The sequence below is a fragment of the Lampris incognitus genome, chromosome 1 (genome assembly GCF_029633865.1).
Source record: "Lampris incognitus isolate fLamInc1 chromosome 1, fLamInc1.hap2, whole genome shotgun sequence".
In the NCBI taxonomy this organism is placed as follows: domain Eukaryota; kingdom Metazoa; phylum Chordata; class Actinopteri; order Lampriformes; family Lampridae; genus Lampris; species Lampris incognitus.
The window spans coordinates 78724341-78749858 of NC_079211.1; the positions used below are offsets into that span (position 1 = coordinate 78724341).

Consider the following 25518-nt stretch of genomic DNA (forward strand, 5'->3'; position numbering starts at 1 on the left):
AGCGGAGAATAATAATAATAATCCTAACAAATACCATAGGGTTCCACCAGCTTCGCTGCTTGGACCCCTAAAAAAGTTTTGGTTTCCGTGGTGGCGGCATGCAGCTTCCGTGGTTTCCGCCTCCGCAAGTTAAATGTGCGCCATCGTGGACCAGAGCAAGCGGCGGTCGAACGTGTGGGTTGGTACAGTGCAACGCCTGTGGCAAAATTACTTCGTGAAAGAGAGGATGCACAACAAATACGGCCAAACACCTTCGCTACACGGTGTCCAGATTAACCAGTGTACCGTGTCTGGCAAGTGGCGCCGGTCTCCATCTCCTGCCTCGGCGTCCTCTTCAGCAACCCTGAGCAAACCGCACGCAGCACCTCGTCGCAATTGGGTAGGGGAACATTAATAACGTTTGTCTTATTCGCAACAGCGAGACAGCAAACAATTTATACATGAGCGAACTGCTATAAACTGTATGCCGATACTTGTAAAGTGCACGGATAAATAGACTCGCGAGCCCTTGGCTAACGGGTCGGACCCTTTAGTCGACTGTTTAATGTTGTCGCCCGTGGTGCGGGAGATCTGGGTTCGCGTCCCGGCTGCGGCGGTTCCTGGACTTGCCCCCCCCCCCCCAGGTATAGGAAGGGGGAGGCTAACGTAGGCCTGGTGATATCCCTGTTGACTGGCAGAGCCCTCAGTTGGGCAGTGGCAGCGATTGGCCATCACGAACCATTCTCCACCAATTATGATGCCTTCCGCCGCGAATTTCGTTTAATGTTCGACCACACAGCGGACGGGGAGGACGCAGCTGGCCGCCTCCATTCTATCCAGCCGGGAGCTATAGGTCAGTGGCAGACTACACCCTGGAGGTTAGGATACTGGCGGCTAACAGTGGGTGCGACGACACAGTGCTTAAGAGCCTATACAGGGGGGGGGGGGGCTCAGCGATTCCATCAAGGATCTCATTGTCAGAGACCGGCCCTCTTCCTTCAACAAGCTTGTCAATCTCACCCTCCGGATGGACGAACGGTTGCGGGAGCGGCGTCTGGAGCGCGCTCAACGCACCAGAGTCTCCCATAGACCTACCCCCGCCCGGACTACCAGTGGGTCCCCTGTTCCAGCGTCCCGCAGCCACTCTCCACCCTCTCAGTACCCCATGCTACCCCTGGCATTATCTGCACCCAGATCGGAGGAGGAGCCTATTCACTTGGGTCGGTCACGGCTTACAGTGGAGGAGCGGGAGCAGAGGATGCGTGACCGACTCTGCCTCTACTGTGGGAAGTCGGGCCATTACATCCGAACCTGCCCGACTCACCCACCAAGACCAGACTCACTAGTGGGGGGTGCCCTAACGAACTTGACCCCCCTGCCCCGGTCCAAAAAGGAGCACAACCGGCTGTTTCCTGTCACTCTCACCTGGGGTAAGGAATCACTTTCTATCAGCGCACTGTTAGATTCGGGGGCAGACGAGTGTTTGATTGACATTTCGCTGGCCCGGCAAGCCGGCATTCCACTCGTCCCTCCCCTCACAGCCCAAGCCTAGACGGTCGTTCACTCGGTTGGATTACGCACAGCACAGCTTCTCTCACGTTCACTCTTTCAGGTAATCGTGTAGAGACTGCGCGTTTTTTGGTCTTGCAAGTCCCGGCAGTGCCCCTAGTGTTAGGTAGACAGTGGTTGGAGAGGCACGATCCCCACATCTCATGGTCCACTGGGCCGACATTGGGTTGGAGCGTTGCGTGTCATGCCTTCGCCTGCCTGGTCCCCCATATAGGCTGCTGTAGAACAGGCTGTTCGTGAAGGCCGAGAAGCGCGTGTTCCACTCCGCCTCCATGTAATTTCTCAGCCACATTGTAGAGAAAGGGCACATCCGCACCGACCCCATGAAGATCCGAGCGGTGGAGGAGTGGGCGCGGCCTACCGATAGGATGCAATTCCGGCGCTTCCTCAGGTTCGCCAACTTTTATCAGCGCTTCATCAGGGGGTTCAGCCGAGTGGCCAACCCCCTCACTGCACTAACCTCCGTCCCTTCTCTTGGACCCCGGGAGGCAGAGGCCGCTTTCTCGGCCTTGAAGGGACTGTTTACAACACCTCCGGTGCTCACTCACCCTGACCAAGCAGTTCGTCGTGGAGGTTGACGCATCGGACACGGGCATCGGAGCCGTCCTCTCTCAGCAGTCGGAGGAGGACCAGAGTCCACCCATGCGCCTTCCTCTCCCGGCGTTTCAGCCCAGCAGAGAGGAATTATGACATCGGCAACAGGGAGTTACTGGCGGTCCATGCCGCCCTGGAGGAGTGGAGACACTGGTTGGTGTAACAATAGGAACTATTGTTAGGAACCATTGTTTAGTTCCTTGTTTACACAGGGGTCGTTTAGGTTGTTGCACCTGGAATAACGGACCGAGCGTGATGCATAACCTTACGTGCCGAAGTTATTATTAAAGTTTATAGCCCCGTGGGGTTGAAACGAGTTGTAACGTCTCTTTAGTAGAAGGTAACAACACACTTTAACATGGTGGCAGCGGCGGACGACTCGGTTTGAAGTTTGGTGCGGAAAAGTTTCTAGGAGCGGGAGAGCGGTTAGTGTTCCTAAGCAACGTTCAGTATATGTTAGCATTAGCTGCTAGCGTGAGACTGCCGTGTGACATGGATGGGCTTAAACCACCGCAAACGTTATGTCTGGACTCAAGCAACCTTTCGAGGACATGGAAGACCTGGAGGGACGAGTTTGCTCTGTATGTGGATTTAGCCATGGCTGACGCCGATGACAAACAGAAGGTGAAACTGTTCAGCTATCTTGTCGGGGAGAGCGGCAGGGAACTTATGGACACGTTACTGGGCGACACACCGAAGGATGCATGGACGTTAGATGACGTTATCGAGAAGTTTGATGATCACTGCGACCCCAGCGTTAACGAGACTGTGGAACGTTATCGTTTTTTTACAAAAAACCAGGGCACCAGTGAAAATATAGACCATTATGTCATGGAACTGAGAGTGTTGGCAAGAACATGCAACTTTGGGACAGTGAGAGACTCGCTCATTCGGGATCGGATTGTGTGTGGAGGTAACAACACAATCGTAAGAGAAAGACTGCTCCGAGAGAAAAACTTGACACTGGACACATGTTTGCATCTGTGCAGAGCCGCTGAGCTCTCAAAGGACAATGTGAAAACCATCTCGGGATCGATGGTGGAAGAGGTACATGCAGTGCAAGGAGCACAGTATCGGAAACAGACGAGCAACACTGTGGAGTGCAGATATTGTGGAAAAACGCATGAGAAAAGTAAACAAAAGTGCCCAGCGTTTGGGAAGAAGTGCACAAAGTGTGGAAGAGAGAACCACTTTGCAGCAAAATGCAGAGTAAAACCGGAACTAAGGAAAAAGAAATATGTGAGTAAAATAACAACTGAATCTGAGAGTTATGAATATGAAGATATTATCACCTGTGTAAAAGAAACTGAGAAAATGAAGAAAACTCAGCTTCTCTATGCTGGCATGCTTCTAGGCAAGGACATGATCAAATTCCAAATAGACTGTGGTGCCAGTTGCAATATCATCCCAATTAACCTGCTGAATCCAGAGGCCAAATTAGAACACACGAAGAGTGTACTAGTAATGTACAATAAAACCAAATTAAAACCACTGGGAAAATGTAAAGTGAAAATAAGAAACCCGAGAAACAACAAGCTATATCGCTTAGAGTTCCAGGTGGTGAATGCAGCTGGTACAGTGCCTCTGCTGGATAGGAGAGCCAGTGAGGCCATGAAATTGATAAAAGTGCAATATGAAAACATCATGACAATAGACAGTATTGTCACAACAGAAACAACAACAGGACAGTGGATAATGGGACAAATTAAAGATGAGTATGCTGATGTGTTCATTGGCGATGGCTGCCTCGAGGGAAAATACAAAATAGAGGTGGACAGCACAGTGAAACCAGTACAGCTGCCAAAGAGGCGGGTCCCAGTCGCCATGATGAAACCACTGAAGGACGAGCTACAGGACCTACAGCAAAGAGGGATCATAACACCTGTGGAATGCAGTACAGATTGGATCAGTGCAATGGTGGTGGTACAGAAACCAAGTGGGAAACCAAGAGTGTGTATCGATCCCAAGCCTTTGAACAAAGCTCTAAAGCACAGTCACTTCCCACTGCCAACCATTGAGGACATTTTACCGGACTTGTCAAAAGCAAAAGTGTTCACAGTGTGTGATGTCAAGAGTGGATTCTGGCATGTGCAGCTGGAGGAGGAGTCCAGCTATTTAACAACATTTGCCACTCCATTCGGACGTTACAGGTGGCTGAGGATGCCAATGGGGATAAGTCCGGCCCCAGAAATCTTTCAGAGAAAGCTCACACAAGCGCTGGACGGTGTACCGGGCTTGTACATTATAGCTGACGATGTACTGATCACAGGCCAAGGGGAAACACAGGAGGAAGCTGAGCGTGACCATGATGGAAAACTGAGACTGTTTCTTGAAAGATGCAGACAAAAGAACATCAAGCTGAACAAAGACAAATTCAAGCTGAGACAAAAGGAGACCACATACATTGGACACCGCCTGACGGCTGATGGACTTAGGGCGGATCCAGAGAAAGTGCTTGCCGTTGAGAAGATGCCGGCACTGACTGATGTGAAAGGAGTGCAAAGGCTGCTAGGTATGGTAAATTATCTAGCCAAGTTTTGTCCCCACCTCTCAGACCAGTGCATATTGTTGAGAGATTTGACACACAAAAACAGGGAGTGGAACTGGACAGCACAGCATGAGGAGGCTTTCCTCAAATTGAAAGAGACTATAGCAAAGGTCCCAGTACTGAAATATTACAACCCAGATGAGGAACTCACAGTGCAGTGTGACGCTTCAGACACAGGTTTAGGCGCAGCGCTCATGCAGATGGGTAAGCCAATAGCATTTGCAAGCAGAGCACTCACTCAAACAGAGCGTGGGTATGCACAAATAGAAAAGGAGTTCTTAGCAATGGTTTTTAGCATGGAAAGATTTCACCAGTACACATACGGCCGAAAAGTGACGGTGCAAAGTGATCACAAGCCGTTGGAAACAATAGTGAGAAAACCTCTACTAAGTGCACCCAAAAGGCTGCAGGGAATGATGCTGCGCATACAAAAGTATGATCTAGATGTAGTATATGTGCCAGGTAGAGACATGCTGCTAGCAGACACTCTGAGCAGAGCTTATCTTCCTGAGAGTGCACCGGATGCAGAACTAGAGACTGTCAACATGGCACAACACTTACCTATCGCAGCAGACAGGCTACATGATATACGATCTGCCACAAAAGAGGATGAAACACTGCAGCTTCTCATCAAAATGATGCAGCAAGGATGGCCTGACGATAAGTCAAAAACACCAAGGGAAATCAAGCCCTACTTCTCATTCCAAGAGGAGTTAAGCCACCAAGATGGAATAGTGTTCAGGAGTGAGCGCGCTGTCATCCCTGATGCATTGAGGAAAGACATCACTTGCCGCCTACACGCATCACATCTGGGTGTGGAAGGATGCCTACGGAGGGCTAGGGAGTGTGTCTATTGGCAGGGCATGAACGACCAAATAAAATCATATATAGCAAAGTGTGACATCTGCAGATCAATGGACATTAAACAACAAAAAGAAACACTAATGTCACATGATGTGCCAAGCAGGCCGTGGGCAAAGGTGGGCACGGATCTGTTCATGTTTGAAAACAAAGACTACCTCATAATTGTTGATTTTTTCTCAAATTTTTGGGAAATAGATTACCTGGCAGATACCAAGTCAACCACAGTGATACGGAAGCTGAAAGCTCATTTTGCCCGCCAAGGTATCCCAGATATTGTAATCTCGGACAATGGCCCACAGTATTCGTCACAAGAATTCCAGAAGTTCAGTCGACTGTGGGGATTTCAACATAAAACCTCATCACCAGGTTACCCGCAAAGCAACGGCAAAGCTGAGTCAGCTGTTAAGACAGCAAAAAGACTCTTGCTCAAAGCCAAGGCTGCTGGACGGGATCCTTATCTTGCCCTTCTGGACCACCGCAACACACCATCACAGGGTACTGATACCACACCAGCACAGCGGCTGCTCAGTCGCCGTACCAAAACACTACTGCCAACCAAGGCAAGCCTGTTACAGCCGAAAGTTGTGCAGGCGAAACAGGATTTACAAAATAACCAACAACGGCAGAGGGCATACTACGACAGGTCGGCTAAAGACTTGGACACGCTTGCCCCAGGTGAATGTGTGAGAGTTCAGCCTCTCGCACCCCACACTGGCTGGAGAGTGGGCAAGGTGCTGAGGCCGGTCGATAGGAGATCCTATGAGGTCCAGCTGCACACGGGTGGTGTCATCAGGAGAAATCGCAGACACCTCAGGCATGCACCAGGGGCAATCTTCACTGACACTATGGACATGGAGATCAGCAGCCCAAGTCAGCCAGAGAGTGTTGAACCCGGACATTCAGAGAGTGTTCCTTCTCGCAGTGTCTTAGCAGGAAACAAAACCAAGGACACTGGTGACAGGGCCAACCCTGTTACCACCAGATCAGGCCGCTCTGTTGTGCAGCCGCAGCGATACAAAGACTTTGTGACCTCACATAGATGAATGGATCTGTAGCACTAATGGACTTTGGGGGGGCATGAATGAAAAAGAAAAAAAAGTGAATCACAAATGTTGCGCAAATGTATTAAAGGTTCTAAAAAAAAAAAGAAGAAACTGAAAAGAGAAAGGATGTAACAATAGGAACTATTGTTAGGAACCATTGTTTAGTTCCTTGTTTACACAGGGGTCGTTTAGGTTGTTGCACCTGGAATAACGGACCGAGCGTGATGCATAACCTTACGTGCCGAAGTTATTATTAAAGTTTATAGCCCCGTGGGGTTGAAACGAGTTGTAACGTCTCATTAGTAGAAGGTAACAACACACTTTAACAGTTGGAGGGAGCGAAGAGGCTTAACCCCCGGCAGGCGCGCTGGGCTCTCTTTTTCAGCCGGTTCGACTTCATCCTCACCTACCGCCCGGGTTCCAAGAACGTCAGGGCAGACGCCCTCTCCCGCCTGTTTCCAGAGGGGTCCCCTGACGCACCGGACACCCCTGACACCATCCTTCCCCCAGCCCGGGTGGTGGGTGCCATCACCTGGGCTATTGAATCGGTGGTGAGAAGAGCTCAGCGCGCCCAGCTCGACCCAGGCAACGGACCCCGGAATCGACTATTTGTGCCGTCCACCGTACAGTCCCAGGTGCTGGAGTGAGGGCACTCCAGCCAGTTTGCCTGTCACCCCGGCGTCTACCGGACGGTGGTCCTCATCCGCAGACGCTTCTGGTGGCCCACTATGGAGGTGGACACAAAGGAGTTCGTGGCCGCCTGCCCCACCTGTGCCCGCAGTAAGGCTACCCATCGCCCGCCGGCGGGTCTCCTGCACCCCCTCCCTGTCCCCGGTCGACCTTGGTCACACATTGCCTTGGACTTCGTGACTGGCCTCCCCGCGTCCCAAGGTAATGATACTATCTTGATCATTGTTGGCCGGTTCTCTAAGGCTGTCCATTTTGTCGCCCTTCCCAAGCTCCCCTCTACGGCTGAGATGGTGGACCTCCTCGTCTCCCATGTTATCTGTCTCCATGAGATCCCTCAGGACATAGTCTCCGACCGTGATCCCCAGTTCACTTCTAAGGTGTGGCAGGCCTTCTGTAAGGGGACTGGGGCCACGTTTAGTCCCTCCTCTGGATACCATCCCCAGACCAATGAGCAGGTGGAGCGGGCCAACCACGCCCTGGAGGCAGCCGTGCGTTGCGTCACCACCAGAAACCCCGCCTCCTGGAGCAAGCATCTACCCTGGGAGGAGTATTCCCTGAACACCATGGAGAGTTCCGCTACCGATTTGTCCCCCTTTGAGTGCTCCCTCGGTTACAAATCACCTCTTTCCCTGTCAGGAGTTGGAGGTGGCGGTCCCGTCCACCAGGGCCCATCTCCGCTGGTGCCGTCACATCTGGAAGACTGCCCGGGCAGCGGCACTGTATTTCATTCATCTATTTGATTCTGATCTTCCATTCATAAGATTATATTGCTGTTGGACATTTGAACATGAATGTCTCTATTATTGAAAGTCGTTGTATGTGTAGTTCTCTAAAAAGCAAAGACAGAAATCCCTATAATCGAGAATTTACAACTTTAGATCTGAAACTGATTAGTTTATCCATATTTTATATGAATGTCATAGGAGGGGCCCTTAAATTTATAATTTATTACAATTGATTGTAATTTATAATTATGAATTTATTAGTAATATTGTAGCCATCTTCTGCTACAACAAGGTAGGCTGAATAAAACAGTAAATGGTCACTGTAAAGGTAGCATTAAGCAGAACTTTTCCGAATATTCAGATTCATTTTAAACACTTTGTTTTCATTTGGATTTATATCATAATGAGCTGTCGTGAAATCCTGAATCTCCTGGCTTTGTTGCGAGACTATCTCCTGTCTAGGTGCTGGGACGGTCAAGTCAGTAAGTCAGGTTTATTTGTTTTGCCTAAAATTGCAAGGTAGTCTTCAATGGCTTTACAATCCGTTCAATATATGACGCCCCCTATCCTTAGACCCTTGACTTGAATGAATAAAAACTCCACAAGATGATCGCCAGTTTGAATCCCCGTGCTACCTCCGGCTTGGTCGGGCGTCCCTGCAGACACAATTGGTCGAGTCTGCGGGTGGGAAGCCGGATGTAGGTATGTGTCCTGGTCACTGCACTAGCGCCTCCTCTGGTCGGTTGGGGCGCCTGTTCAGGGGGGAGGGGGAACTGGGGGGAATAGCGTGATCCTCCCACGTGCTACGTCCCCCTGGTGAAACTCCTCACTGTCAGGTGAAAAGTGGCTGGTGACTCCACAAGTTAAGTATAGGAGCAGTACCTTTCCTAGATGGCGTTTCGTGGCATCCTAGACTGGTGCCCATACACCCCAGAAACATGTGACGCGCAAAATACAGCCTCTCCATGATGAATGACCCTTCGTGCGCGGTGAAGAGCCACACCCTCCTCACAGTAACCCCGTTAACGTTGTCAGGAGACAACAGAGCAGAACAGGGCGGATCTAGAGTAGTGAACCTCCATAATAAATCCTGCTATTCCTATGGGCAGCAGTAGACCTAGCTGCATTCATCCATAGACTGATGTTATGGACCGGGGGACATCGTGGCTTTGCAGATGATCAATGCATCTTGACAATGGAAAGGCACAAAATCTCCAGTTAGCGGAGCGCCAGAGAAGTGCATGTGGAGTAGCGCCCCCATGCTTTAAACAAACATGTGCAACCCAAACCCAATTGTGCAGATGGGGTGTCCCGACAAATGACCTAGGTGAGGTGAGTTGTACTTACTGATGTCCTTACTTATGTGTTGTTGAAGGTCTTCTACCAGCTTGTTCTGCCATATCTGCTGGTTGGACACAACACCTTTGCTTCTTCTGCACATGCAACACTACCTGCCTTCTTCTTCATCTAGTCTTCCGGGTTGTTGCGCTGAACTGACAGAACGGTGAGGTGAATATGAGTGATAGTGAGTGATGGGGTTTACCTTTTTGGTAACGGCCATGGGCTTTGCCTGCAGGGCCCAGGGGGCCAGGGCCACGCCACACTGGGAGATCACTCTGCAGAACAACCCTTTACTGTAGGGGGAGAGCATCTGGATGAGGGACACAGATAAAGGTTATGCCACAAAACTGCCAAGGCTGTTACACCGTAACATAGCTGAAAAGTAAGGCGTTTGAAAAGTTCAAAATCGTGTTACTATGTGAGGTTCGTTTGGTTGGTCCCATTTAAATCCCTTCTAGATCACAAAGTCACAGTTACAGTCTACCCAGATCATGTATTCCTGCTACGTTTTTCCAACAGATTGTCACGTTTGATTTGTCAGTCTTGGCATTAATCCCATTATGAAATGAAACATCATTATTTAGCATGTTGGGTAAATTCATTTTTTAATTGTTCCCCCTTTTTCCTCCCCAATTGTACTTGGCCAATTACCCCCCCTCTTCCGAGCCGTCCCCATCGCTGCTCCGCCCCCTCTGCTGATCCAGGGAGGGCTGCAGACTACCACATGCCTCCTCCCATACTTGTGGAGTCACCAGCCGCTTTTCAGCTGACAGTGAGGAGTTTCACCAGGGGGACGTTGCGCGTGGGAGGATCACGCTACCCCCCCCCCCCGAACAGGTGCCTCGACCAACCAGAGGAGGCGCTAGTTCGGCGACCAGGACACATACCCACATCCGGCTTCCCACCCGCAGCCATGGCCAATTGTGTCTGTAGAGACACCCGACCAAGCCGGAGGTAACACGGGGATTCGAACCGGCGATCCCCGTGTTGGTAGGCAACGGAATAGACTGCTACGCTACCCGGACGCCCATTTTGGGTAAATGAAACGTTTGCTGTGACATTTTTGCATGAAAAACTGAAAAATGATGTGGCAGTAGATGTCCTCATGTTCATCTCAGCCAGTAAAAGTCAATAAATATTAAAGTACAGCCCTTTCAGGAGCTTAATTATAGCTTTGTGTTTGTGTGCTTGAGATTCATGGTGTGGTTCTGTTTCAGAGAACGATGCAGTGGATTAATTTTAACCTTGACATTGAACATCTCAGTATCTGCTCCACATACTATATCTGTACATATATACCACATGTTCTGTGTTCTCCGAGACTGTATACGCATCATTTACTTTATTAGCATTAAATATTAATTATTATCACAATCAGAATCATGTTTATTGACCATGTAGGTTTGCATACACATGGACTGTGACTCTGGTTTCGTGGCTCTCTCGGTGTACTTAACATAGAATAACAACACTACAACACAACAATCTTCACATATATACACAAGGACTGACTTATACAGATGATATAAGAGGTGGCAAGGTGCAGTGGTGCAGAGAATATATCAGAGATGCTGAAATACATGTTAGCAGCTTACTGACATACATGCCTGAGGTAAATGGACATGACAGAGTGTACCAGTATACATACAATGTACAGTACAGTATATACAACATGTACAGTACAGTATGTACAGCATGGGTGGATTTATTGACAGTGTTAAGTGTTCATTTGAGTGACAGCCCGCGGAAAGAAACTGGTTTTATATCTGGTTGTTTGGGGGTACAGTGCTCTCTAGTGCCTACCAGAGGGGAGGAGTTGGAACAGGTTGTGACCAGGGGGTGATGGGTCTGCAGTGATGTTACCTGCCCGTCTCCTGAGTCTGGAGGTGTATAAGTCCTGAATGGAGGGCAGGTTGGCACCAATGGTTTTCTCTGTAGACCTAACTGTCCATTGTAGTCTGTCCCTGTCCTGTTTTGTGGTCGATCCAGACCAGACAGTGATGGATGTGCAGAGGACAGACTGGATTATTGCAGTGTAGAACTGAATCAGCAGTTGCTGAGGCAGGATGAACTTCCTGAGCTGCTGGAGAAAGTACATCCTCTGCTGGGCCTTTTTGATGGTTGTGTCTATGTTGGATGGCCACCTTAGGTCCTGGGAGATTGTAGAACCCAGACATCTGTAGACACCGTGCTGTTGAGTATGGGGGGGGGCAGTGTTCGGGGACTCCTCCTCAAGTCAAGTCCACTGTCATCACCACTGTTTTGAGTGTGTTCAGCTCCAGCTTGTTATGGCTGCACCCTTTGGACCAGTTGATCAACCTCCCGTCTTTATGCAGACTCATCACCGTCGCGAATAAGACCATTGATGGATGTGTCATCCGCAAGTTTCAGGAGTTTAACAGACAATTCACCTGAGGTGCAGTCATTTGTTTAGTGGGAGAAGAAAGCAAAACCAAGGAGCTGATTGCGGACTACAGGAAGCGAGGGGGCAGGCTGGACCCCATCACCATCAATGGGACTGCCGTAGAGAGGGTCAAGAGCTTCAAGTTCCTTGGTATTCATAATACCAAGGACCTCACCTGGGATGAACACCCCAGCCATGTGGTGAAAAAGGCTCAGCAACACCTCTTTCACCTCAGACGACTGAAGAAGTTCGGCATGAGGCCCAGGATTCTACAGGCCTTCTACAGAGGCACAACTGAGAGCATCCTGACTGGATGCATCGCCACCTGGCATGGGAACTGCACTGCCCACAACTGCAAAACACTGCAAAGGGTTGTGCAGACAGCCCAGGACATCAGTGGATGCGAGCTTCCCTCCATGCAGGACATATACAATGGACACTGTGTCAGCAAAGCTCGTGGGATTATCAAAGACCCCAGCCACCCCAACTATGGACTGTTCCGGCTGCTACTGTCATGTGAGCGGTACCGCAGCCTCAAAGCGAAGACCAGTAGGCTCCAGAACAACTTTTGCCACCAAGCAACTAGGATTTTGAACAAAGAACATTAAAGACACTAAGCCTGGTGCCGGACTGATGGTACTGACCTATGGTCTTCAGCGGATAATCAGTTTACACACAAACACACACAACGCACCCTACATACACCACACACTATTAATCATTATTACTGTTTTTTGTTCTGTTTTGTTGTTAATTTATTACTATTGTTGCCACAGTGTTGAGGAGCCAACACTCAATAATTTTACTCTCTTGTACTTGTACATTAAGATGTAACAAATGAAGAATCTTGAATCTTGAATCTCGAAGAAGAGTAGAGGGGAGAGCACACATCCCTGGGGGGTGCCAGTGTTGATTGTTCGGGTGCTGGATGTGATATTTCCCAGCCTCACCAGCTGCCTCCTGTCTGTCAGGAAGTTTTTAATCCACTGGCAGATGGGGGCTGGTACAGTGAGCTGGGTGAGTTTATAGAGTGGAGGATATCTGGGATGTGGTGTTGAACGCTGAGCTGAAGTCCACAAACAGGACCCTTGGTGTGTATCCCTGGGGAGTTGAGGTGTTGAAATACATAGTGCATTCCTATGTTGACTGCTACTCCTTCCCTCCTCCTCTCACCCTCAACCGGACGCCACTTTGGTGTGGCAGGGCCAGCCTTGTCCCTTGTCCGCTCTTGTTGATTCCGGTGCCGATGCAAGTTTTTAGATCGGCTAGTTGCCAGACAGCTGGCTGTGGTCACCACTCCCCTCATCCTGCCTCTAGAGGCCAACTCTCACTAAATGGCCAGCCCCTTGCCCACATCATGGAGAAGACTGTTCCTGCCCTCCTCCATCTCTCTGGTAAGCACAAGGAAAAGATCGGTTTTCACACCATTGATAGCCTCATGCTTCCATAGTTCTTGGGCAGCCGAGGTTGAGACTCCACAACCCATACTTCAACTGGACCACAGGTAAGATAAATCCATGGAGTTCATGTTGCCATTGTGCCATCGTAACTGTTTCCGCCCAGCCTCTGCGCTGACTCTCCCAAGTGCGCAGTCTCTTCCTGAGCTCCCAGACCTCTCCACAGTTCCCTCAGTATATCATGATCCAGCCTGTTTTCAGCAAACACCAGGCCCTGTCTCTACCGCCCCACCTACCCTATGACTCTGACATAGACTTGCAACCCGGAGCACCTCTGCCCAGCAGCCGGCTTTACCACACAGTTTGACTGTTATCAGCTTTACAACCTCTCCCAGCTGGAACAAGAGGCCATGGAAACATACATTCGTGACTCCCTGGCTGCAGGTATTATGCTCCCCTCTTCTTCTCTGGTGGGTGCAGGGGTTTTTCTTTGTAAGAAAGACGGCTCACGTAGACCATGCATTGACTTTCACAGCCTTAATCAGGTCACCGTTGAGGACAAATATCCTTTACCCGTAATCAGCTCTGCTTTAGTTCCTCTCCACGAAGCGGTGGTGTTTTCTAAGTTGGATCTCCGCAATGCCTACCACCTTGTGCACATTAGAGAGGGGGCTGAATTGAAGATAGCAGCATTTAACACACCTCTCGGGCACTTCGGGCACCTGGTGATGCCGTTCGGCCTGACGAATGCACCCGCTGTGTTCCAAGCCCTGGTAAATGATGTGTTGAGAGACATGATCGGGTGTTTTGTGTTTTTATAGCTTACTGATATTTTAGTCTATTCCAAGGACCTCGACTCTCGCCAGCTCCATGTTCGGCAGAGGCACCAGTGCTTGCTGGAGAACAAACCTTTTTTTGCAGACCGAGAAATGTGAGTATCATGCTGCTACCGCATCCTTTTTAGGCTACATGATTTTTCAGGGACAGGTGCAGATAGGTCCCACCAAAGTCTTGCAATCCCATCTGCTTTGTCCAGCTCCTGCCTCTGGTACTTGGTCTGTCTCCGTGGAGCCCCGCTTGTCTTCCTGCTTCCCGGTTTGGTCGAGGCCCCCCTGCCATGTGCGTTCTTGCCCTGGACCCAGTGTTCCCTGTCTGCTCCTCGCTCTACCAGCTCCTCGTCTTGTCTGGCATTAAAGGACTCGTTTTACTGAAACCCTGCTTTGAGTCTGTCTGTGTTGGCATATTGCAGCCGCGGTGAACAGACAGGAAGAGACGGAAACGGATGACCCGCTGTGGTGACCCCTAACGGGAGCCGCCCAAAATACTAGAAATAGTAGTAGTAGTAGTAGTAGTAGTAGTAGTAGTAGTAGTAGTAGTAGTAAATTATTCATTGATACAAATCATGGAATAAATGTGTTGTTTTAGATTAGGTCTGTTTCCTTAATATTTCTGAGTTTACCCAGTAACAGGTGATGTGACGGAAAGGTGGAACTGCTGATTGGTTGACAGGGTAAAAGGGCCGCATAGTGCCCCTGACTGTTTCCATAAAAGCACTGAAAGGTTTGAACGCAACGTCTAACAGACGTCATACCCAAAGAAAGCATTTCTGTGAAAGCCTTCACCTGAATATTATGTCACTCCCATAATTTTAGCTGCCCTAGAAAGGATTAACGTCTAGTTTTTGGTTTTGCTTTGTGTGCGCGATTCCTTTCTGACTGCGGGGGGCACAGCAAGCTGCGGGAGCTGGGTGGCAACGAGCCAGTGGACAGCACGCGGAGGACGTGATCGGCTGTTCTAGCTGCCAATCAACTTCCGCTTCTTCAGCTGAGGAGGGGCGATAGACAGAGAAGGACAGTAAGGGTTTTTTGGAGAGCCCCACATTCACTTTCAGAAACACACTACCCGGGAAGAGTTTTGCTTGAACTGTCCCTGCTTTTCTTTTAACACGGCTCTACTTTCGATTCATCCAGAGAGACCTTCACACGCAGGTGTTGAGCCCATGGTGGATACATTGTCTCCACAAGCGGATACTTTCTACGTTACTGTGAATAAATGCGGGCTGTGTTCACTTTGTAATCCGTTGTGTGTGATATGTTTTCCTCTTGACTCCTCCTCAGTCGAACCAGACTAGACCAGTGAGTCACGACTGCTAGACCAGAGCATCACAAGTAGGGCTCTTCTTTCTTTTACCTTCACGGGGGACACAACCCTTACCTTGCTTAGATGGAAACCTTGTTTTATTTAAAGATAACAATTGATATATTTGTAAATGTAGAGGTCTGCTGCATATGTGATTGTGTGTACATATATATATATACACTCACTGGCCACTTTATTAGATACACCTTGCTAGTACCGGGTTGGGCCCCCTTTTGCCTTCAGAACTGCCTTAATCCTTCGTGGCATAGATTCAACAAGGTACTGGAAACATTCCTCAGAGAGTTTGGTCCATATTGACATGATAGCATCACGCAGTTGCTGCAGATTTGTCGGCTGCACATCCATGATGCGAATCTCCCGGTCTACCACATCCCAAAGGTGCTCTATTGGATTGAGATCTGGTGACTGTGGAGGCCATTTGAGTACAGTGAACTCATTGTCATGTTCAAGAAACCAGTCTGAGATGATTCGAGCTTTATGACATGGCGCGTTATCCTGCTGGAAGTAGCCATCAGAAGATGGGAAAACTGTGGTCATAAAGGGATAGACATGCTCAGCAACAATACTCAGGTAGGCTGTGACGTTGACACGATGCTCAATTGGTACTAAGGGGCCCAAAGTGTGCCAAGAAAATACCCCCCACACCATTACACCACCACCACCAGCCTGAACCGTTGATACAAGGCAGGATGGATCCATGCTTTCATGTTGTTGACGCCAAATTCTGACCCTACCATCCGAATGTCGCAGCAGAAATCGAGACTCATCAGACCAGGCAACGTTTTTCTAATCTTCTATTGTCCAATTTTGGTGAGCCTGTGCGAATTGTAGCCTCAGCTCCCTGTTCTTAGCTGACAGGAGTGGCACCCGGTGCGGTCTTCTGCTGCTGTAGCCCATCTGCCTCAAGGTTTGACGTGTTGTGCGTTCAGAGATGCTCTTCTGCATACCTTGGTTGTAATGAGTGGTTATTTGAGTTACTGTTGCCTTTCCATCAACTCGAACCAGTCTGGCCATTCTCCTCTGACCTCTGGCATCAACAAGGCATTTTCGCCCACAGAACTGCCGCTCACTGGATATTTTCTCTTTTTTGGACCATTCTCTGTAAACCCTAGAGATGGTTGTGCGTGAAAATCCCAGTAGATCAGCAGTTTCTGAAATACTCAGACCAGCCTGTCTGGCACCAACAACCAACCATGCCACGTTCGAAGTCACTTAAATCACCTTTCTTCCCCATTCTGATGCTCGGTTTGAGCTGCAGCAGATCGTCTTGACCATGTCTACATGCCTAAATGCATTGAGTTGCTGCCATGTGATTGACTGATTAGAAATTTGCGTTAACAAGCAGTTGGACAGGTGTGCCTAATAAAGTGGCCGGTGAGTGTATAATCCAGTGAGTCAAGTAAATCCTTTGAGACAGTATAAGCCTGTTTCATGCCATAAAGCAATCATCAGCTGTGTGTGTGTGTGTGTGTGTGTGTGTGTGTGTGTGTGTGTAGGTACACACAGGGTGTTGTGATGCGTCTAGTGCAGCAGCGTGAAGTTGGAGGGAAGGTGCATGTGTTCTTCCAACCCGCTTGTGTCCCTCCTGCCCTTAGCTTGCTGCCGCTGGCTAGCCTTTGTGGCGAATAGGGAAGCATCCTAGCGCGTAAGCCTTCCCTTGCCAGTACATAGCCTCTCCTTCACCAAGACTCCTGCCAGGCCTCCCTGTGGCCACACATGGTAACTGGGGTCTTGCGGCCCCAGGCTAACTTGGCAGGGGATCTCGGAGCAGCAGTGGGCCCCAGAGATATGGTGTGCAGGCCCACCCTGGTGGACACGCCCTGGCACCTATCAACCACTGCCCCGCTGCCTTGTGGGTGAGTCTGGAAGACATAAGGCTAAGGGAGCTTACCCCAACAGAAAAGCAAGCTGTGGCGGCACGCTTCGAGGCGGTTCCCGAAAAACCGGATTTCCGGCAGCCCCCTGCAGTTGTGTGGAGGTGCCGGTCGTCTAGGGATCCCCCTTGCCATCGGAACCATCTCCTCTACAATCAAGTCATGTGGCGTTGGGAGAAGCGCACCCCCCATGCCACTTTAAAAACCATCTCTGCGCAGGTATCTTCTGCTATCTGAGTCCCCCACCTCACAAAGTCTGGCGGCGATGGAGTATCCAATGACGGGAGCAGGTCTGAATGAGCTGGGAGCTCTTAGTTGGAACTCTGCACGCCAGCGGCACAGGGCAACGGTCGTTAGCAGCTGGGATTGAGTGGCAGCTGTTTCCGGCAGACCCCTGTGCGTCTGAGCAGCCCTATTTAGGGACCGCACTGCTCACCCCTTTCAGGGAACGGCCTAGAAAAGGTGGCCCAAAAATTGCCCACTCAACACTGCGCCTGGGCAGGAAACCGCACCTGCCGGGCCATTCCACTATGCGGTCGAAAAACAAACATTATACCACTAAGATTTGCAGCATGGAACATAAGAACACTCCTGGACGTCAGCCATGGTACGGACAGACCTCAACGCAGAACAGCACTTATTGCTAGCGAGCTGAGGCGCTATTGTGTGGATGTGGCGGCACTCAGTGAGACCAGGCTCCTTGAAGAGGGCTCGCTCAATGAAGTAGGAGAGGGCTATACCTTCTTTTGGAAAGGATACCCCCTAGGAGGTCAACACATCCATGGAGTTGGTTTTGCAATTAAGAACAGTCTCTTACCCAAACTCGAAGAAACACCAGTGGGCATTAATGAGCGGCTTATGACTCTCCGTATACCCCTTGCAAAATGTCGATACATCACCTTGATAAGTGCCTATGCTCCAACTTTACCATTTCATGATGAAGAGAAAGATCGCTTCTACCAGGCACTCGATGATGTACTCATCAACATCCCAAGGAGCGACAAAGTCATTTTGCTTGGTGATTTTAATGCCCGAGTTGGGAAGAATATGCAAAATTGGAATGGAGTGATTGGCGCCCACGGCATTGGAAAAGTCAACCCCAATGGCATAAGACTTCTTAGTCTGTGCTCGGAACATGACCTCACCATCACAAACACCATTCTCAAACAAAAGAATAAATACAAGGCATCCTGGATGCATCCCAGATCCAAACACTGGCACCTGCTTGATTATGCTATCGTGAGGCGGGTTGATCTTAAAGACGTGCTCCTTACAAAAGCTATGCGAGGAGCAGACTGCTGGACAGACCACCGTATGATCCTGACAAAAGTCAGAGTACATGTCCGACCCTTGAGACGCCAATCTGGGCCAAAAAAGAAACCACTCCACTGCGCCAGACTATCCAACAGCGACATCCGAAACACCTTCCGCCGTTCTCTAGCCGACAACTTAGTTGACATTGAACAGCTGATCAACTCAGAGTCTGGGATGGATGAAAAGTGGACCTCTCTGAGCACCACCCTCTTTGACAATGCAGCCCAATCCATTGGCTTCAAAAGCAAGAAACATCAGGACTGGTTTGATGACAATGCCGGAACGATCTCCACCCTCCTGGACAACATGCATAAGGCACACAGAGCTGCCCTCAGCAACCCACTATCCCAACCTCTCAAGAAAAAATGGCAAGACCTCCGCTCTGAGGCCCAAGCAACTCTGCGGAAACTGCAAAATGAGTGGTGGATTTTGAAAGCCAACGAAATCCAGGCTCATGCAGACAGGAACGACATGCATGGTTTCTATGATGCAGTTAAGGCCGTCTATGGCCCCAGAAACTGCTCCCTGACACCCGTTAGGTCTGCTGATGGAACAACTCTCATCAAGGATCAGGCCCTGTTAGTGGAGCGGTGGGCCGAGCATTTTAACACCCTGCTCAACCAGCCCACCCCAGTGGACTCAACTGTACTGGCAGAACTCCCTCAACAGCCTACCTTGCAAGACCTAGACCTCCCACCATCTTTTAAAGAAATCCTACATGCAGTCAAGACCCTAAAAAACAACAAAACCCCTGGACCTGATAATATTCCAGCTGAAATCCTCAAAGAAGGAGGCTACCTCTGTACGAGGACACTGTATCTCTATATCCTTGAGGTGTGGAGTCGCGAGTGTGTCCCCCAACAGTGGAAAGATGCCAACATTGTGGCCATTTATAAAAACAAAGGAGACAAATCCATCTGCTCCAACAGTAGGGGTATTTCACTGCTGGCCATTGCTGGAAAGGCTCTAGCCAAGATCATGCTCCGCAGACTAACACTCGCAATAGCCGAACAGGTCATACCAGAGTCACAATGCGGCTTCCGAAAGGATAGAGGGACCATTGACATGATCTTTGTGACACGCCAGCTCCAGGAGAAATGCAGAGAACAGCACAAGGATTTATACATAGCATTCATAGACCTCTCAAAGGCAAGTCCTGAAGACATTTGGATGTCCACCCAAGTTTCTTACCATTCTTGGACAGTTTCACTCAGGAATGATGGCCCGAGTGGTAGTGGGGAACCGCAGTTCTGAGCCCTTTGGTGTGCAGACTGGAGTGAGACAAGGCTGTGTGCTAGCCCCAGTCCTGTTCAATATCTTCTTAGTCTCTGTTACAACACTGCTACAAAGGAGGCTGGAGAAGCAGGCTGGAGTCACCATTGACTTCAGGCTTGATGGTAACCTATTTAACATCAGGAGGTTTCAGGCAACCACCAAGTTGACCTCTGAGACCATTATTGAGCTACAGTATGCCGACGATTGTGCCCTGGTAGCTCACACACCAGAAGCTCTACAAAACACTCTGTCGGCAGTTGTAACTGCATACAGGAGAATGGGACTGATTATTAACACCCAAAAGACAGAGGTAATCTGTCAGTTGACTGCCGGCCTCCCAAACCACCCAACAACCTTCACAGCAGAAGGGCAACAACTGGCCACTGTTCCTGCCTTCAAATATCTGGGAAGTATGCTATCCGACACCTGCAAAATAGACGATGAGATTCAGCACCGCCTCAAACAAGCCTCAACATCTTTTGGCCGTCTAAGGAGAAGGGTTTTCCAAAACAGCAACCTCAATCTCCACACTAAAGTGCTTGTTTACAGAGCAGTGTGCATCTCCACACTACTCTATGGATGTGAGGCATGGACCATCTACAGCCACCATCTCAGAAGCCTGGAGGCCTTCCATGTAAAATGTCTCCAGAGGATCCTTGGCATTACTTGGGAGGACAGGGTGCCACACACAGAGGTGTTGGAGCGGGCAGGCAGCTGCAGCGTGGAGTCTACCCTAAAACACCATCAACTCAGGTGGCTTGGGCATGTTATTCGCATGCCCAGCGAACGACTCCCACGAAAAGTCCTCTACGGCCAACTACGCCTTGGTCAATGCACTGCTGGTGGGCAGAAGAAGCGGTTCAAAGACCAAATGAAGACCACACTAAAAAGATGTCAGATCAACCCCTCTTCTTTGGAGGAACTTGCTTTCTGCCGCACAACCTGGCGCTCTCACATCTCAGAGGGAGTGAAGTACATGGAAAACCAGCGCACACAACACCGTGTAGCAAAGCGTGCAAAGAGGCATGCTCGCAAAGCTACCACTACCCCCTCCAGCACCACTTTTACATGCCCGGTCTGCAACCGCAACTGTGCATCCAGGATCGGACTATTCAGCCACCAAAGGACCCACAAATAGAAGAAGATGGTCATCATCGGGCACGATGGACAACCAGCAAGCAAGCAAGCAAGCAAGTGTGTGTGTGTGTGTGTGTGTGTGTGTGTGTGTGTGTGTGTGTGTGTGTGTGTGTGTGAATATAACCAGTAAAGAAGAAATTGTGTCAGAACATGCCATGCTCTTCAGTGGATGAGCTGAGAGTTTGTCCTGATGACGGGCAGGAAAGTGAAAAGATGCCCAGATTGGAAGAAGTGCATTCAAGTAGGCACTGATAATGGAAGAAAGGCCTATGGACTGAAACATCTTATCAGTAGAGTCTTCTGTCAGTTTGTGAAGCTACTACTGTTAATGTTTAGGCCTGAAACACTCTACTGATGCCCCCCATCTGTAGTCTGTATTCATAACAGGTCTGAAGCTGCAGTCTGGACTGATGTGGCTGGTTCCCATTTGCTGTTTACTTCCATAGGGACCCATGTACAGTATTGATGGACACAGGGGCACTACATGCAGGTATTCACTTGTTGCACTTCATAGATCAGTGTTTCTCAACCCAGTCCTCAAAGAACCCCTATCCTGCAGATTTTCATTGTAACCCTGCATAGGTAGCCCTGCTTGTACTTACTCGACCAATCATCTCGCAGCACTTAATTATGCAAGGTGTGCAACATCTGACAAAATTCATTGCTGATTGGTTGAATAACTACAAACAGGTACCTATTCAGGGTTGCAAAGAAAATATGCAGGATAGGGGTTCCTTGAGGACAGGGTTGAGAAACACTGTCATAGATAGTAACCTCTTGAGTGATGAAGAAACACAGGGTAGGTTGTAACTGGTTTGGAGCTTTGAAAACAACGAGACATTCAACGGTGTGTTCAATCTGTCACCTGGAAGTTGACGCTGGCGGCCCCAGCTGATTGGCCAAAGATGGTGATACTGTCACGGTGACCACCAAAGGCTTCGACGTTCCTGTGGACCCAGGAGATGGCTGCATGTTGGTCCCAGAGGCCGTAATTACCTTGGAAACACAATCAGCTGACTTCATTGACTGTTCACCAAATTAACCAGGGAACACCAACATCGATACAGCACACTAATGCACAATACTGATGCTCTCCTGTCTCCTCGAGCTGACATTAGCGCTAGTCAAGATGTTGATTCAGTCCTAAATAATTTCAACAATACCTGCATCCAGATCCTGGACATGTTGCACCATTTGAGCAGAGAAACCTCTCTGTCTTCCTGCCATGGATAAATGACAGCTACTTAACTTAAAGAGGGACCATGTAGGGGAGAGTGGAAGTGGAAAGCCTCTAAACTGGCAGTGTACCTCGACATTTTAAGAGATTCTTTGAACAACTTCAATACAGAGGTTAAAAAATGCCAGAGCATGGTATTTTTCGGACCTTAAGGAAAGGAACCAAAGCCACTCCAGGGTTTTGTTCAGTGTAATTAACCATGCCACGGAGGCTCCTCCGAGTGTCAGTATGGACTTCTCTCCTGAGAAATGTGAGGAATGTTTAACCTTATTTTTCAAAAAAGTCTCTAGCATCAGAATGCACATTACCCCTCTTGCACAGGATACAGCTATTTCTTTTAAAACTGCTACCTTCTTTGACCCCATTGACACAATTTTTACTGACACTCACTGGGGTGATTAATAAAATAAAGCCCTCCTCTTGTGCTCTCAACATCCTTCCTGTGAGATTTCTGAAAGGAGTGTATGGATCTATCAGCCCATATATGCTCTCCATAATCAACGTGTTGCTATTGACTGTTTCTGTCCCTGCTTATTTTAAGACTGCTGATGTTCAACTCCCTTCTTAACGATAAACATCTTTAGACACCAACTTGCTGGATAATTTCAGACACATTTCTAAACTGCGCTTCCTTTCCAAGGTTCTTGAAAAAGTTGTTGCTGAAAAATTGTTTGCTTTTTTCCAACAAAAATGAACTCTGAGACATTTCAGTCAGGATTTAGGGCAAACCACAGTACACAGAGTGCGCTCCTTAAAGTGATGAATGATCTGCTGGTTGCCGCTGATTCTGGAAAATCTTCAGTTTTAGTTCTGGTAGATCTAGATGCTGCATTTGACACTGTGGATCATTCTGTTTAATTGGAATATCTCAAACACTGGGTTGGCATCTCTAGTTCAGCTTTAAAGTGACTTTACTCATACTTGAAAGATAAATATTTTAGGATAGCCATTGACAATTCATGGTCATCCTCTGTTAAGATGACCTGCGGGGTTCCCCAGGGGTCTGTCATTGGACCACTCTTGTTCTCTCTACATGTTATTCCTGGGGCATGTCATTTGAAAGCATAATGTCAGCATCCATTCCTATGCAGGTGGCACTCAATTGTACCTCTCTTTTAAGAAAGCCACTTTATTTTGTCATTGTACAGATTACAATGAAATATCCATCTATTATCCAAACTGCTTATCCTGCTCTCAGGGTCGCGGGGATGCTGGAGCCTATCCTAGCAGTCACTGGGCGGCAGGCGGGGAGACACCCTGGACAGGCCGCCAGGCCATCACACAGGGCCACACTGAAATGTGTTCTCTGCATTTAACCCATCCTATTGTGTAGGAGCAGTGGGCAGTGGGCAGCTGCAATGCCTGAGGACCAGCTTAGGTTCTTCTTTCCATTGTCTTGGTCAGGGGCACAGACAGGGAGAGTATTACCCCCAACATGCATGTCTTTTGATAGTGGGAGAAAACCAGAGCACCCGGAGGAAACCCACGCAGACATGGGGAAAACATGCAAACTCCACACAGAAAGGACCTGGGACGGCCTGGGGTTCGGACCCAGGACCTTCTTGATGTGAGGCAACAGTGCTAACCACTGGGCCATCATGCCGCCCCACTGACCCTAATGATTTTAATAAAATTAATACACTCCATGACTATATGCATGACCTCAAATGCTGGATAGTCCAGAACTTCCTGCAGCTAAATACTGATAAAACAGAGGTACTTATCATTTGCCCTGACAAAGTTTACACTAATACTTCAAAACATCTGGGCTCTCTGTCTCAAAATATAGCCCAAAACTGCAAAAATCTTGGTTTCATCATTGATAACAACCTCGGCTTGAGCAAGCACGTTAACTCTGTTGTCTAGTGAATTAACTAGACAACAGTAGGGGTATAAAATAAGGGTATACTTCCTCCTACTGCTTTCCCAACATGTAACAAATAATCTGATGTATATGGAGATTTGTTCACTGACTTTGATGTGTGGATTTGTTGATCACTTCAGAGTATTGGCAATGGATTATCTGTATGTTCTATCCTGCTTATTACATGTTCGAAATAAATCATCATTCATTCATTTTTATTTTTTTATTAATTAATAGAAAAGCATCTGATGTCTGTCTGTCCTGAATATCATGGTCAGGATACGCCACAGCTTTATTATTTGTCTGTCAACAAAACACTGTATTGATTCATCGTTTTGAACTAAAGTAGATTATTTGACTTCTCATTATCCTTTTTGCATTCTGGGTAAAAGATAAATCCCCCTAACACTTCAGTTTGGGAACAACGTTCTGTGAGCATTCCTCATGTGAACGGGTTCATGCTGGTGTTGAAGGGCGTATCTCCCCATATGGAATGGAATGGGTTTCTATTATAATTGGACATCATCTCAAAAGCTATGCCAACATAAAAATTGTGTTTACCACAAAAGCATCGTCATGTTTTGAAAGACGGATGAACTCTAGATGACTTTATATTCTCCCAATGGATGGAAGGTGTTTTGAAAGTAACGTGCTTTGAAAGTAACGTGTTCTGAAAGTAACGTGTTTTCAAAGTAACGTCTTCTGAAAGTAACGTGTTCTGAAAGTAACATGTTTTGTCACAAACTAAATGACGCATCCTCTTAAAGGAAGTTCTGATAGAGACAGACCTGGGATCCTGGAATCGCCGGTGCTCAGGAAACCCAGTGTTCCAACCCGGTAGTTCACCGTGATGACGATGACCCCGCCCCTGTCGGCCATTTCCTTCCCATCATACAGAGAGTTCCCCAGGACCTCAACGTCATTTGAAGCCCCCAAAAGGAAGGCACCACCAAAGATGTACACCATGACGGGAAGGCCAGTCGACACTACAGACGGAGAGAGAGAAAAGGAGAAAGCGAGAGACTGAGGAAGACACGTGGCTGAATGGTTGTCAGGTTGTCCTAACCTCTGCCTCTAATCCTAAGAAACTCTGAAACCTTCTCTACACTTCTTCAACCCCCACCTCCTCCTCCTCCTTTCTTCCTTCTCCCTGATGACTTCGCTAACTTATTTGACAGGAAGGTAAACGACATCAGATCCTCCTTTTCTCACCACCCGGTTAGCGCTCCTTGCACAAGCCCACCCTGTGCACCCTCCCTCACCTCTCCACGTCCCACCCTATCCCACCTCGCTCCCCTCTCCCCCGACGAGGTCCTCAACCTCATCACATCCAGTCGCCCCACTACATGCTCCCTTGACCCGGTCCCCTCCCCTCTTCTTCAGTCTATAGCACCTGAACTCCTTCCCTTTCTAACCCACCTCATCAGCACCTCCCTCCAGACAGGATGCTTTCCATCTGCCTTCAAGACTGCTAGAGTCACCCCCCTTCTCAAGAAACCATCA

The 25518-nt window shown here is 48.7% G+C and overlaps 1 protein-coding gene across 1 annotated transcript in view; it reads right to left on the reverse strand.

Moving 5' to 3' along the window:
- LOC130116854 (bile salt-activated lipase-like) overlaps positions 1-25518 on the reverse strand; it is a 75217-nt gene that overhangs the window by 29133 nt on the left and 20566 nt on the right. The window contains exons 4-6 of the mRNA XM_056284935.1: positions 24804-25001; positions 21780-21910; positions 9556-9663 (exon numbers count right to left, since the gene is read on the reverse strand). Of these exons, the coding sequence (XP_056140910.1) occupies positions 9556-9663; positions 21780-21910; positions 24804-25001 (437 nt within the window). The remainder of the gene's footprint in view (positions 1-9555; positions 9664-21779; positions 21911-24803; positions 25002-25518) is intronic.